Here is a 14093-nt window from a genome sequence, read left to right on the forward strand (position 1 = left end):
TCCTTTAATGGTGGCCTTTAGGTTGGTTCTGCTGGGGCCTACTGGAAGCTGTGGTTCCTTTAATGGTGGCCTTTAGGTTGGTTCTGCAGGGGCCTACTGGAAGCTGTGGTTCCTTTAATGGTGGCCTTTAGGATGGTTCTGCTGGGGCCTACTGGAAGCTGTGGTTCCTTTAATGGTGGCCTTTAGGTTGGTTCTGCTGGGGCCTACTGGAAGCTGTGGTTCCTTTAATGGTGGCCTTTAGGTTGGTTCTGCTGGGGCCTACTGGAAGCTGTGGTTCCTTTAATGGTGGCCTTTAGGATGGTTCTGCTGGGGCCTACTGGAAGCTGTGGTTCCTTTAATGGTGGCCTTTAGGTTGGTTCTGCAGGGGCCTACTGGAAGCTGTGGTTCCTTTAATGGTGGCCTTTAGGTTGGTTCTGCTGGGGCCTACTGGAAGCTCGGGTTCCTTTAATGGTGGCCTTTAGGTTGGTTCTGCTGGGGCCTACTGGAAGCTGTGGTTCCTTTAATGGTGGCCTTTAGGTTGGTTCTGCTGGGGCCTACTGGAAGCTCTGGTTCCTTTAATGGTGGCCTTTAGGTTGGTTCTGCTGGGGCCTACTGGAAGCTGTGGTTCCTTTAATGGTGGCCTTTAGGTTGGTTCTGCTGGGGCCTACTGGAAGCTGTGGTTCCTTTAATGGTGGCCTTTAGGTTGGTTCTGCTGGGGCCTACTGGAAGCTGTGGTTCCTTTAATGGTGGCCTTTAGGTTGGTTCTGCTGGGGCCTACTGGAAGCTCTGGTTCCTTTAATGGTGGCCTTTAGGATGGTTCTGCTGGGGCCTACTGGAAGCTGTGGTTCCTTTAATGGTGGCCTTTAGGTTGGTTCTGCTGGGGCCTACTGGAAGCTGTGGTTCCTTTAATGGTGGCCTTTAGGTTGGTTCTGCTGGGGCCTACTGGAAGCTCGGGTTCCTTTAATGGTGGCCTTTAGGTTGGTTCTGCTGGGGCCTACTGGAAGCTGTGGTTCCTTTAATGGTGGCCTTTAGGTTGGTTCTGCTGGGGCCTACTGGAAGCTCTGGTTCCTTTAATGGTGGCCTTTAGGTTGGTTCTGCTGGGGCCTACTGGAAGCTGTGGTTCCTTTAATGGTGGCCTTTAGGTTGGTTCTGCTGGGGCCTACTGGAAGCTGTGGTTCCTTTAATGGTGGCCTTTAGGTTGGTTCTGCTGGGGCCTACTGGAAGCTGTGGTTCCTTTAATGGTGGCCTTTAGGTTGGTTCTGCTGGGGCCTACTGGAAGCTGTGGTTCCTTTAATGGTGGCCTTTAGGTTGGTTCTGCTGGGGCCTACTGGAAGCTGTGGTTCCTTTAATGGTGGCCTTTAGGATGGTTCTGCTGGGGCCTACTGGAAGCTGTGGTTCCTTTAATGGTGGCCTTTAGGTTGGTTCTGCTGGGGCCTACTGGAAGCTGTGGTTCCTTTAATGGTGGCCTTTAGGTTGGTTCTGCTGGGGCCTACTGGAAGCTCTGGTTCCTTTAATGGTGGCCTTTAGGTTGGTTCTGCTGTCTTCATCCTGGTTAAACCAACATATTCTCTCTCCCTCCTCCTCACATATTGACGCCTGGTCAAGTCCCCTGAGCTTCAGTATTTGACATAAAGTCTAAATGACAGGATGCAGACAGTGGATCACGTGACCCCCAACAACAATTAAAATTAGGTTTAGCCTTCAAAGTTAGTTTAGTAGCTTTAGAAGGCTATGCTAACATGCTTTAGAAGGCTATGCTAACATACTTTAGAAGGGTATGCTAACATGCTTCAGAAGGTTATGCTAACATGCTTTAGAAGGCTATGCTAACATACTTTAGAAGGCTATGCTAACATACTTTAGAAGGGTATGCTAAAATGCTTCAGAAGGTTATGCTAACATGCTTTAGAAGGCTATGCTAACATGCTAACATACTGTTTCTCTAGGTCTAGTTGTTAGTTTTTACTTTCCAGCTCAGTTCCTGCCTCAGCCCATCATGAACGCCGTTATGTCCGTTTGTGACGAGTTGGGAGGGAGGATGCCTGATTAAACCCATCGACTCTTTAAAGCTAAAAATGAAATCTAACTTTCCATGGCCCCAGAAACTAAAAATAGATTCTAGAACTGTGGTTCTAGAATAGTGAAATACGTTATATCAGCTACTGTAGAACTGTGCGTATCTCTTCAATACACAACCTCAGAGGTAAGCTGGGTGTGTTGCTGCAGCAATGGCCGCCACCTCCTAACGCTGCATGTCGGTCTGGTCTTAGTAATGACCTAATCTAGCAAAGATGGATGACTGATGCTTGACAGAAGCTGCTGAGTTCTTTATCAGAGCGCTAACAAGCTTTGATCTCCTGCAAAGAGAGCGACCTTCCTGCAGCTTAGAGCCATCCAGAGTTAAACTGTTACTGCAGCTTAAGTTGAACAGAAACAGCATTAACAATGGATGCTAACGTAGAAGTAGTGACCTAGATAGGGTGCTTCCTGTCCTTAATGAAGTTGTACTGAACCAAAGCAATCTATTCTTTTCTATGAGAACTTTAATTTCTCTGTCTGTGGATGAGAGTTTGATTTCCTGATGCTAACCTGATGCAGAGCAGGAGCAAGGAGACGAGAGAGGGAGAAGAAATTGAAGTCATCTCTTCCTTCAATCATCACGGCCAATGTGAGATCTTTAGGAAATAATTTAGAAGAACTCCAAGACCTAGAAAGGACCAAGAAGAATCCAATCTAGACTTTTCATGGTTGTTCCAAGATGGCGGAATGACCAACAGAACGCTAAAAGATCAGCAGTGTCCCTGTTTAACTTTAGGAAACTCCTAAAGACGCAGCTCTTCCACGATCATCTGCTATCCTAACTATTACTCATAGCTCTATACCACTGATCCTGACTCAGATGTTCCTCCAGAAAACTCGTCATATTGATGATAACTGGAACGTTGTGTCTACTTTAAGTCGCTAAATGTATAAACATTATCCTGACGTCCTGTTTTTATGTCTGTGTTCTAAGTATTAAACATTAGATCGGGTTTTATTGTTGGAGCGCCTGATGGGCAGGAAATCATTCTTCTGACTGCCACATGTTGCTCTGCCCCTGGGCAAGGCACCTTCCCCCAAGGGGCCTGAGGAGCCTCATGTTGGCTCTAAGTTAGTGTGTTTGGGGTCTGGGGGAGTGGCGTCCATCGCCCTGAGCTGCTCTGTCCGCTCCGTCTCATAGCTGCTGGTGCTCGTTAGCTGATGGGTGGAGGTAATGGTGAAGGTGGAGGAATCTGCTGTTAAAGCTCCATTAATGTGTCCTTCTAAAACCTTCGATGAAGTCGTTTCTGCTCTGGAAATCACTGCGACCTGTGGCCGCTCCTTCTAATACGTTCTGTTCTTTCTAGATTCTCATCATGAACTTCTTCCTGGAAACAATCCGAGTCATCTTCCTTTCCTTATGGTTCAACATCGAAGCTCTGGTTTACCTCCTGGTCCCCAGGAAGAAGAAGAACATAGCTGGGGAAGTGGTTCTGATCACGGGTGCCGGCAGTGGAATCGGCCGCCTGATGGCCCAGGAGTTTGCAGCTCATGGAACCGTTCTGGTTCTGTGGGACATTAACCAGGAAGGCGTGAAGGAAACGGCCAGACTGGCCAAAAACGCCGGAGCCAGCCGAGTCCACCACTTCATCTGTGACTGTAGCAACAAGGACGAGGTGTACCGGGTGGCCGACCAGGTGAGCCTCTCTGGGTTTCATCATGCTTCACTGCGGGGGGTGGGGGGTGATTTGTTGCAGTCGGTTTTTAATGTTTCGGTTCTTCCGGATGTGCTGCTTGTTTCCAGGTTAAAAGGGAGGTGGGCGACGTCAGCATCTTGGTGAACAACGCTGGAATTGTAACCGGGAAGAAATTCATGGAAGCTCCGGATTCTCTGATCGAGAAGACCATGGAGGTCAACACCATGGCTCACTTCTGGGTCAGTCAAAGCTCTGTTAAATGCCCCGATGCATTCTGGGTCCATTTTCTTAAGAAACACGTGTCGAACACGAAATCAGAAAATGAAAGTCCAGTCAGTTCATGTTGGTAGAAACAGCTTCCCTTCCCAAACTGTGAAAATGTTCTTCTTCTCTTCCTGCTCAGACCTATAAGGCCTTCCTACCGGCCATGATCGCCAACAACCACGGACACCTGGTCAGCATCGCCAGCTCTGCCGGGCTCATCGGAGTGAATGGATTGGCAGGTGGGTTTCCTCTCACCATGGGGGGGTTAGTCTTTGACTCCTTCGTTTAGATCAAGAACCTTCGTTAGAAAGTAAAGCTCCTCAGGGAGGCACCAGTCGACTTTTTCAGGTTCCTCCTACTTAGCCACACATCATCGTCGTCGTCATCATCATCATCATCATCATCATCATCATCATCATCATCATCATCATCATCATCATCATCATCATCATCATCATCATCATCATCATCATCATCATCAGTATTAAACCAGAGCTACGCCATTTTTCCTTTCATTGTAAATTAGCCTCCACTGAGCAGTCCATAGACTTGGTTTTTGTAGTTTAGTTTAGATGTCTGATCTGTTCTAATCCTGCTGTCAGTCAGGAAGCATGAATTTCTCCACTGATGGACAATAAAGGATATTTCTCTTCTTTGTTGATATCAGCTTGAAAACTTTAGCCTTAGCGACGGCGCAGGGACTCTAGACGCCATCCCTGGTGAACATCATCACTCTTCGTGTGTCGCTGCCTTCTCTCATATCTGCCTTTATTCACAGCAAAGGTTTATTTCCATGCAGCATTTTTTCCCAGTTATAGTTTCAGCTGACGGTCAGTGAAAAGATGCTGCTTGGTGTAAACATCCTCTGGAAACATCCCTCTGTTCCTGCTGAAGGTGTTGCTGCAGGAAGCGGTCAGCTGTTAGCATCACCGCCTTGCTCAGCCGTTGCTTCAGACCCTTCTGTCTGTTTCTTCCTGGTTAGTCATTGTGAGCATGAACTACGTCGACCCCCCGGTAACATAACCATTCACCGTAAACATAAGTGCAAATGGAGGAAGCAGCGGTGAGCGGAGACGCCGCATTAATTTGACGGACGGGACCCAGAGGGAGTTAATGGCAAAGGAAGGAATCCATCAGGTCATCATTCATGATTAGGCTCCTTTAAGATGGACAAAATATTATCCTTCCTGCTAAACTCTGAGCGTCCGAGTGGCTCCTCACAGGAAACTGATGCTTCTCTATTAGCAGTAAACATCATTGATTAATTATAGATCTATATCTAATATTCCTTCTGCTCCAGAAAGTTAATGTGTGAGCACTTCCACCATAATGACCTTTCAAAAGAGTTTCCATCAGATTTTAGAGCTCATTGAAACTGCTTTGGTTAAAGCCCTGACCACTATATCGTGGTTACGCCATTTTAGATGAGCGTCCGACCGTCCGCCCTCACCACTACACTCAGCGGCCACTTTATTAGGTACTCCATGCTAGTAACGGGTTGGACCCCCTTTTGCCTTCAGAACTGCCTCAATTCTTGGTGGCATAGATTCAACAAGGTGCTGGAAGCATTCCTCAGGGAGTTTGGTCCATATTGACATGATGGCATCACACAGTTGCCGCAGATTTGTCGGCTGCACATCCATGATGCGAATCTCCCGTTCCACCACATCCCAAAGATGCTCTATTGGATTGAGATCTGGTGACTGTGGAGGCCATTTGAGTACAGTGAACTCATTGTCATGTTCAAGAAACCAGTCTGAGATGATTCCAGCTTTATGACATGGCGCATTATCCTGCTGAAAGTAGCCATCAGAAGTTGGGTACATTGTGGTCATAAAGGGATGGACATGGTCAGCAACAATACTCAGGTAGGCTGTGGCGTTGCAACGATGCTCAATTGGTACCAAGGGGCCCAAAGAGTGCCAAGAAAATATTCCCCACACCATGACACCACCACCACCAGCCTGAACCGTTGATACAAGGCAGGATGGATCCATGCTTTCATGTTGTAGACGCCAAATTCTGACCCTACCATCCGAATGTCGCAGCAGAAATCGAGACTCATCAGACCAGGCAACGTTTTTCCAATCTTCTATTGTCCAATTTCGATGAGCTTGTGCAAATTGTAGCCTCAGTTTCCTGTTCTTAGCTGAAAGGAGTGGCACCCGGTGTGGTCTTCTGCTGCTGTAGCCCATCTGCCTCAAAGTTCCACGTACTGTGCGTTCAGAGATGCTCTTCTGCCCACCTTGGTTGTAGCGGGTGGTTATTTGAGTCACTGTTGCCCTTCTATCAGCTCCAACCAGTCTGGCCATTCTCCTCTGACCTCTGGCATCAACAAGGCATTTCCGCCCACAGAACTGCCGCTCACTGGATGTTTTTTCTTTTTCGGACCATTCTCTGTAAACCCTAGAGATGGTTGTGCGTGAAAATCCCAGTAGATCAGCAGTTTCTGAAATACTCAGACCAGCCCTTCTGGCACCAACAATCATGCCACGTTCAAAGTCACTCAAATCACCTTTCTTCCCCATACTGATGCTCGCTTTGAACTGCAGGAGATTGTCTTGACCATGTCTACATGCCTAAATGCACTGAGTTGCCGCCATGTGATTGGCTGCTTAGAAATTAAGTGTTAACGAGCAGTTGGACAGGTGTACCTAATAAAGTGGCCGGTGAGTGTAGATCGTTGTTACACCATTTTAGATGAGCGTCCGATCGTCTAGTGGATTAAAAAGTAGTGGACTTGAAATTTGCCACAATGCACCTTGAAAAGTAGCGATCATCCATGGTGACTAGACGAACAGATATATCCCAGAATGCTTTGCGAGAGCTCTCCTCGCAATGCATTCTGGGACTTGTTGTGGTAAATAAAGATGGCGAAGGCGGCGTGTGGGGAGGCGGAGTCACATGACCAACGGGGAGTGAAAAGTAGTGATCATCGGGTCAGTTAACTGAGTTCACTATATAGTCTCCGCTCTATAAAGTGATGTCAGAGATCAGGGGTCAGGGCGGACGTTGGGAGACAGCCACAGCTTAAAGAGGATTCAGAAAACAGAAAGTTTGGTTTGGCTGCAGCTCGTTGTTCTGTTAGTGGAAGTGAAACTGGTTTCTTACTGGAACTGGTGGAAACTGGAACTGGTTACTTCCTGCTGATTACGGACAGAAGCTACTGGTGATTGATGGATCTGTCCCACTGTGCCTCAGATGTGTCCTTCGGTGCTGTGATGAAGGTAACGACTCTTCGGTCTCCCACTCAGCATGCTGTCGCTGACTTCCTGTCTTTGTTGATTCCTCTCCCTGCAGACTACTGTGCCAGTAAGTTTGCAGCTGTAGGCTTTGCAGAGTCGATAGGCCTGGAACTTCTGGCGACAGGCAAAGATGGGATCAAAACCACCATTGTGTGTCCCTACTTTATCAACACGGGGATGTTTGATGGATGTCAAACCAAGTAGGTCTCTTCATGTCAATCTATGATGGTGCTGATTTAATGTCACTCTGACACTTTAACAGGTATTCAAGCTCACATTTTTATGACGTTACGCCTCCAAAGAAAAGACCTGCACTGCAAAAAACATCTAGAAATAATTAAAAATGTCTTAAATTAGGTGTATTTACCCTTAATGTGAGCAGATAAATATGGAGAGAGTATTTCTACTCTTAGAATAAGATCATTAGATAACCTGCACTTGGAATAAGGCGATGTATTTGTTTTTCCTTATTTTAAATGTAAATTGTTTTGTTCCATTAGCAAAGATTCTCGCTTATCTTCTCAATTCATGAAAAAAAAGTCATTTAGATTTAAATTTTTAGCATTGTGTGCAGTTGCAGAGGCAAAAACCCTGAAAGCCACACTTTGCTGCTTCCACATGAATCCCATTTAATCCCTAAAGCAGCAGAATGTCCTCACTCTGATGGTAAACTAGGAGGAAACACACGCAGCCGCTTAGTTTTCCAGATCATTCAAGCATCACTCATTTGTCCAAAATGAGCGGCGCCGCGCCTTCTGCCCGTGGATCAGAGATCCATCATGATAACGGTTCATCGTTTCCACCTTTACTCCACTACCCTGCATGATGTAACCCGACCTCACCTTACATAAGGAACAGACAACCTGTTGGTCTTTTTCACAGCAGGAAACGGAGGATCAGCTTCAGTTTAACATTAGAGGAAATAGGACACATTAAATCAGGGCACCAAGGGGCCCCCAGGTTCACATGGGGCCCTCCAGGTTCACATGGGGCCCTCCAGGTCCACATGGGGCCCTCCAGGTCCACATGGGGCCCTCAGCATCTTCTGAAGCCAGAGCATGTGGCATTTTATGTCATTCTGTTGTTAAATCATTTATACAGATTTCAAAATGACAATATCTAAAATAAAATTGGAAATTGAAATTAACCATATAAATGGGTTAATTCTGTCTGAAGTTGAGGCGATGCTAAAGTTCAAAGGTCAGTATTGGAGGCCCTGTGAACGGTTCACAGCAGGAATCTGACTTTAACTACAAGCAGTCAAAGAAAACTGTCATTAAATATGAAACCAGTGGAGATAAAGGCTGCATGGAGAGAACTGCGATCAACAAGCAGGACGACTGAAGAAGAACGGATCTCAGTGTCAGATTCTCATTCAAACTTGACCTAAAGTTCAGGATCTGCAGACATGTTAGGAGGCCTCACATATAAAGCCTTAAATGGCCAAGCTCCATCTGATATCAGAGATCTGATTGTTCCTGATGTTCCTAACAGAGCACTTCGCTCTCAATCTGCAGGTTTACTAGTGGTTCCTAGAATTTCTAAAAGTAGAATGGGAGGCAGATCTTTTAGTTCTCAGGCTCCTCTCCTGTGGAACCAACTACCAGTTTTAGTCCGTGAGGCAGACACCCTGTCTACTTTTAAGGCTAGGCTTAAAACTTTCCTTTTTGATAAAGCTTCTAGTTAGAGTAGCTCAGGTTATCCTGATCTATCTCTATAGTTCTGCTGCTATAGGCTTAGACTGCTGGAGGACATAGGGACCCCTTTTTCATCATTCTGCTTCATTCTATCTCTATTCCACATTTTGTATCTATGCTTCTTTTTCTATGTCTGCTTCTGTCTCCTTGAACCCCAGTGGGCCTCAGCAGATGGCCGCTCACACTGAGCCTGGTTCTGCTGGAGGTTTCTTCCTGTTCAAAGGGAGTTTTTCCTCTCCACTGTCGCTACAAGCATGCTTAGTGTGAGGGATTGCTGAAGAGTCAATGAGTCGATGCAATCAGCTGGTTTTCCTTAGATAGAAAACTTTGAATCAATCTGACTGGATGATCTGGTTTATGTGGATCTATAAAGTGACATGATGTGAATTGGAGCTATAGAAATAAACTGAATAGAATTGATTTCAATCGTAACGTTGAATAAAGGCTGCAATTGTTTTAGGCAATTCATTAAAAATATGTTTATATCAGCCAACATGAGCAGGTTTATATTTTCAACATAGAATTGGACTCATATTCTTTGATATCATCAATAAATCAATTTAACTTAATTCAGCTCATTAAGATAGATTTAGATAAACCAGATTTAACCATGACATCCACTTCATTTTGTAGAATCACTGCATAGGAGTCTGATTTATAAAACTTTACACCTAGAATAGAAAGAACTAACGATGGTTGAGCTTTTCCTCCATTCTGGATTTAATCTCCTTTGGTAGAAAGAACGTTTTTTATCACCTGTTGGCTAAATATCTATAGAGATAGCTCTGGATAAGCTGAGCCACTCTAACTATAAGCTTTATCAAGTATGAAGTCAATTATGTTGTTATCAATGAAGGAAGGTAGAAAAGGAAGAAAGTAACGCTGCTTCACATCAACACATAATCACTGATCACTTAAGATGAAATGATGGATGGAACGCAGCTAAAGCTATAAAAGCTGCACAGTTCCAGATGAAACGGCTGTGAAAAGGAGCGGATCTCAGGAAGTGGAAACAGAATAACCTCTTTACAAAGTATCCAGCATTCAGAGACGATAAGCAAATCAGTGGAACAAACAGTCCAGCCCGCATATCAGGCCTTGAGGAAAGTACGTCCTCAGATAAAGTTCAAACCAAAGTTCATGGCAGGAAAAGAAACAGGCTGACGGTTCCAGCCGATAAATCCCATCTGACCGGCAGAAGAAACGGTCGTTTATCCAAGTTGAATGAAAGCATCTATGAGGCGCCGCCTGTAGAGTTAAGCAGTCAGAAATTAAGAGCAATATTTATGGTTATTTAGCCTGTTTTAATGGACAAATTATTTTTTCACTATATTATTCATTAATTTATAAAAATCTGACTTTGTTATTTAGCTCCAAACTAATTATTTAGTTTGTAAAATATTTATTTAGCTAATATGCAAATTGACTTGCTGAAAAGCGGAAGTCAACTTCAAAGTAAAAACCTTCGATCCTCTGGTCTTTACATTCGATCCTCTGGTCTTTACATTCGATCCCCTTGTCTTTACATTCGATCCTCTGGTCTTTACATTCGATCCTCTGGTCTTTACATTCGATCCTCTGGTCTTTACATTCGATCCTCTGATCTTTACATTCGATCCCCTTGTCTTTACATTCGATCCTCTGGTCTTTACATTCGATCCTCTGGTCTTTACATTCGATCCTCTGGTCTTTACATTCGATCCTCTGGTCTTTACATTCGATCCTCTGGTCTTTACATTCGATCCTCTGGTCTTTACATTCGATCCTCTGATCTTTACATTCGATCCTCTGGTCTTTACATTCGATCCTCTGATCTTTACATTCGATCCTCTGGTCTTTACATTCGATCCCCTTGTCTTTACATTCGATCCTCTGGTCTTTACATTCGATCCTCTGGTCTTTACATTCGATCCTCTGGTCTTTACATTCGATCCCCTTGTCTTTACATTCGATCCTCTGGTCTTTACATTCGATCCTCTGGTCTTTACATTCGATCCTCTGGTCTTTACATTCGATCCTCTGGTCTTTACATTCGATCCTCTGGTCTTTACATTCGATCCTCTGATCTTTACATTCGATCCCCTTGTCTTTACATTCGATCCTCTGGTCTTTACATTCGATCCTCTGGTCTTTACATTCGATCCTCTGGTCTTTACATTCGATCCCCTTGTCTTTACATTCGATCCTCTGGTCTTTACATTCGATCCTCTGATCTTTACATTCGATCCCCTTGTCTTTACATTCGATCCTCTGGTCTTTACATTCGATCCTCTGGTCTTTACATTCGATCCTCTGGTCTTTACATTCGATCCTCTGATCTTTACATTCGATCCTCTGGTCTTTACATTCGATCCTCTGGTCTTTACATTCGATCCTCTGGTCTTTACATTCGATCCTCTGATCTTTACATTCGATCCACTCGTCTTTACATTCGATCCTCTGGTCTTTACATTCGATCCCCTCGTCTTTACATTCGATCCTCTGGTCTTTACATTCGATCCTCTGATCTTTACATTCGATCCTCTGGTCTTTACATTCGATCCTCTGGTCTTTACATTCGATCCTCTGGTCTTTACATTCGATCCTCTGGTCTTTACATTCGATCCTCTGGTCTTTACATTCGATCCTCTGGTCTTTACATTCGATCCTCTGGTCTTTACATTCGATCCTCTGGTCTTTACATTCGATCCTCTGGTCTTTACATTCGATCCTCTGGTCTTTACATTCGATCCTCTGGTCTTTACATTCGATCCACTCGTCTTTACATTCGATCCCCTCGTCTTTACATTCGATCCTCTGGTCTTTACATTCGATCCCCTCGTCTTTACATTCGATCCTCTGGTCTTTACATTCGATCCTCTGATCTTTACATTCGATCCTCTGGTCTTTACATTCGATCCTCTGGTCTTTACATTCGATCCTCTCGTCTTTACATTCGATCCTCTGATCCTTACATTCGATCCTCTGGTCTTTACATTCGATCCCCTCGTCTTTACATTCGATCCCCTCGTCTTTACATTCGATCCTCTGGTCTTTACATTCGATCCTCTGGTCTTTACATTCGATCCTCTGATCTTTACATTCGATCCTCTGGTCTTTACATTCGATCCCCTCGTCTTTACATTCGATCCTCTGGTCTTTACATTCGATCCTCTGGTCTTTACATTCGATCCTCTGATCTTTACATTCGATCCTCTGGTCTTTACATTCGATCCCCTCGTCTTTACATTCGATCCTCTGGTCTTTACATTCGATCCTCTCGTCTTTACATTCGATCCTCTGGTCTTTACATTCGATCCTCTCGTCTTTACATTCGATCCTCTGGTCTTTACATTCGATCCTCTGGTCTTTACATTCGATCCTCTGGTCTTTACATTCGATCCCCTCGTCTTTACATTTGATCCTCTGGTCTTTACATTCGATCCTCTGATCTTTACATTCGATCCTCTGGTCTTTACATTCGATCCCCTCGTCTTTACATTCGATCCTCTGATCTTTACATTCGATCCTCTGGTCTTTACATTCGATCCTCTGGTCTTTACATTCGATCCTCTGGTCTTTACATTCGATCCTCTGGTCTTTACATTCGATCCTCTGATCTTTACATTCGATCCTCTGTCTTTACATTCGATCCTCTGGTCTTTACATTCGATCCTCTGGTCTTTACATTCGATCCTCTCGTCTTTACATTCGATCCTCTGGTCTTTACATTCGATCCCTCTGGTCTTTACATTCGATCCTCTGGTCTTTACATTCGATCCTCTGATCTTTACATTCGATCCTCTGGTCTTTACATTCGATCCTCTGATCTTTACATTCGATCCTCTGGTCTTTACATTCGATCCTCTGATCTTTACATTCGATCCTCTGGTCTTTACATTCGATCCTCTGGTCTTTACATTCGATCCCTCGTCTTTACATTCGATCCTCTGATCTTTACATTCGATCCCCTGGTCTTTACATTCGATCCCCTCGTCTTTACAGTCGATCCTCTGATCTTTACATTCGATCCTCTGGTCTTTACATTCGATCCTCTGGTCTTTACATTCGATCCTCTGGTCTTTACATTCGATCCTCTGGTCTTTACATTTGATCCTCTGGTCTTTACATTCGATCCTCTGATCTTTACATTCGATCCTCTGATCTTTACATTCGATCCTCTGGTCTTTACATTCGATCCTCTGATCTTTACATTCGATCCTCTGGTCTTTACATTCGATCCCCTGGTCTTTACATTCGATCCCCTCGTCTTTACAGTCGATCCTCTGATCTTTACATTCGATCCTCTGGTCTTTACATTCGATCCTCTGGTCTTTACATTCGATCCTCTGGTCTTTACATTCGATCCTCTGGTCTTTACATTCGATCCTCTGGTCTTTACATTCGATCCTCTGGTCTTTACATTCGATCCTCTGATCTTTACATTCGATCCCCTGGTCTTTACATTCGATCCTCTGATCTTTACATTCGATCCTCTGGTCTTTACATTCGATCCCCTGGTCTTTACATTCGATCCCCTGGTCTTTACATTCGATCCTCTGATCTTTACATTCGATCCTCTGGTCTTTACATTCGATCCTCTGATCTTTACATTCGATCCTCTGATCTTTACATTCGATCCTCTGGTCTTTACATTCGATCCTCTGATCTTTACATTCGATCCTCTGGTCTTTACATTTGATCCTGTCATTCAGAACTTTAAGAGAGAAAAGTTTGGTAGCCATGATGGGTTCAATCCAGGCCTGCTGCTTAAAAACTAGGTCTATAGTTGCTGAAGGAACGAGGCTAAAGCAGAGGGAAGATCTGCTCTTATTTCTGCCTGGAAAAACTTCACTTCATTGCAAAAAGAGTTTTTCATTGAGCTAAAGCAACATAATGACTTTAGGTTTAAAAAGTAAAGAATGAAGAACAGAAAGCTGAACTTGAGCAGCCAGATGGAGAAATATAGGAGGTGCTGAGTCCCTGCATGCAGCCTGCTTCTCTGAGCACAAATCAAACTATCATCTATTTATTGTCTTTTTCACTCAGTTAAAGGTTCATGTTTTTCTAATTAAAGCATTTTATCACAATCTGTCAAAGCTAAAACACAAAATGTAGATCCAGGGAAATAGAGCATAGTTTTACTGATAGAAGGTCTGATGTGTGACGAAGGGAGATCTACGGCTTTAAGGGTTATTTAGAAATGAATCGGT

General features: G+C 44.3%; 1 protein-coding gene across 1 annotated transcript in view; it reads left to right on the top strand.

Annotated features, from left to right (window-relative positions):
- The window catches only part of LOC119781487 (epidermal retinol dehydrogenase 2-like), a 42037-nt gene that overhangs the window by 5473 nt on the left and 22471 nt on the right, over positions 1-14093 (top strand). The window contains exons 2-5 of the mRNA XM_038281974.1: positions 3366-3695; positions 3803-3934; positions 4099-4198; positions 7260-7404. Of these exons, the coding sequence (XP_038137902.1) occupies positions 3375-3695; positions 3803-3934; positions 4099-4198; positions 7260-7404 (698 nt within the window). The 5' untranslated portion in view covers positions 3366-3374. The remainder of the gene's footprint in view (positions 1-3365; positions 3696-3802; positions 3935-4098; positions 4199-7259; positions 7405-14093) is intronic.

This window comes from Cyprinodon tularosa, unplaced genomic scaffold (genome assembly GCF_016077235.1).
Source record: "Cyprinodon tularosa strain WSP-4 unplaced genomic scaffold, ASM1607723v1 ctg1038, whole genome shotgun sequence".
NCBI classification, from domain to species: domain Eukaryota; kingdom Metazoa; phylum Chordata; class Actinopteri; order Cyprinodontiformes; family Cyprinodontidae; genus Cyprinodon; species Cyprinodon tularosa.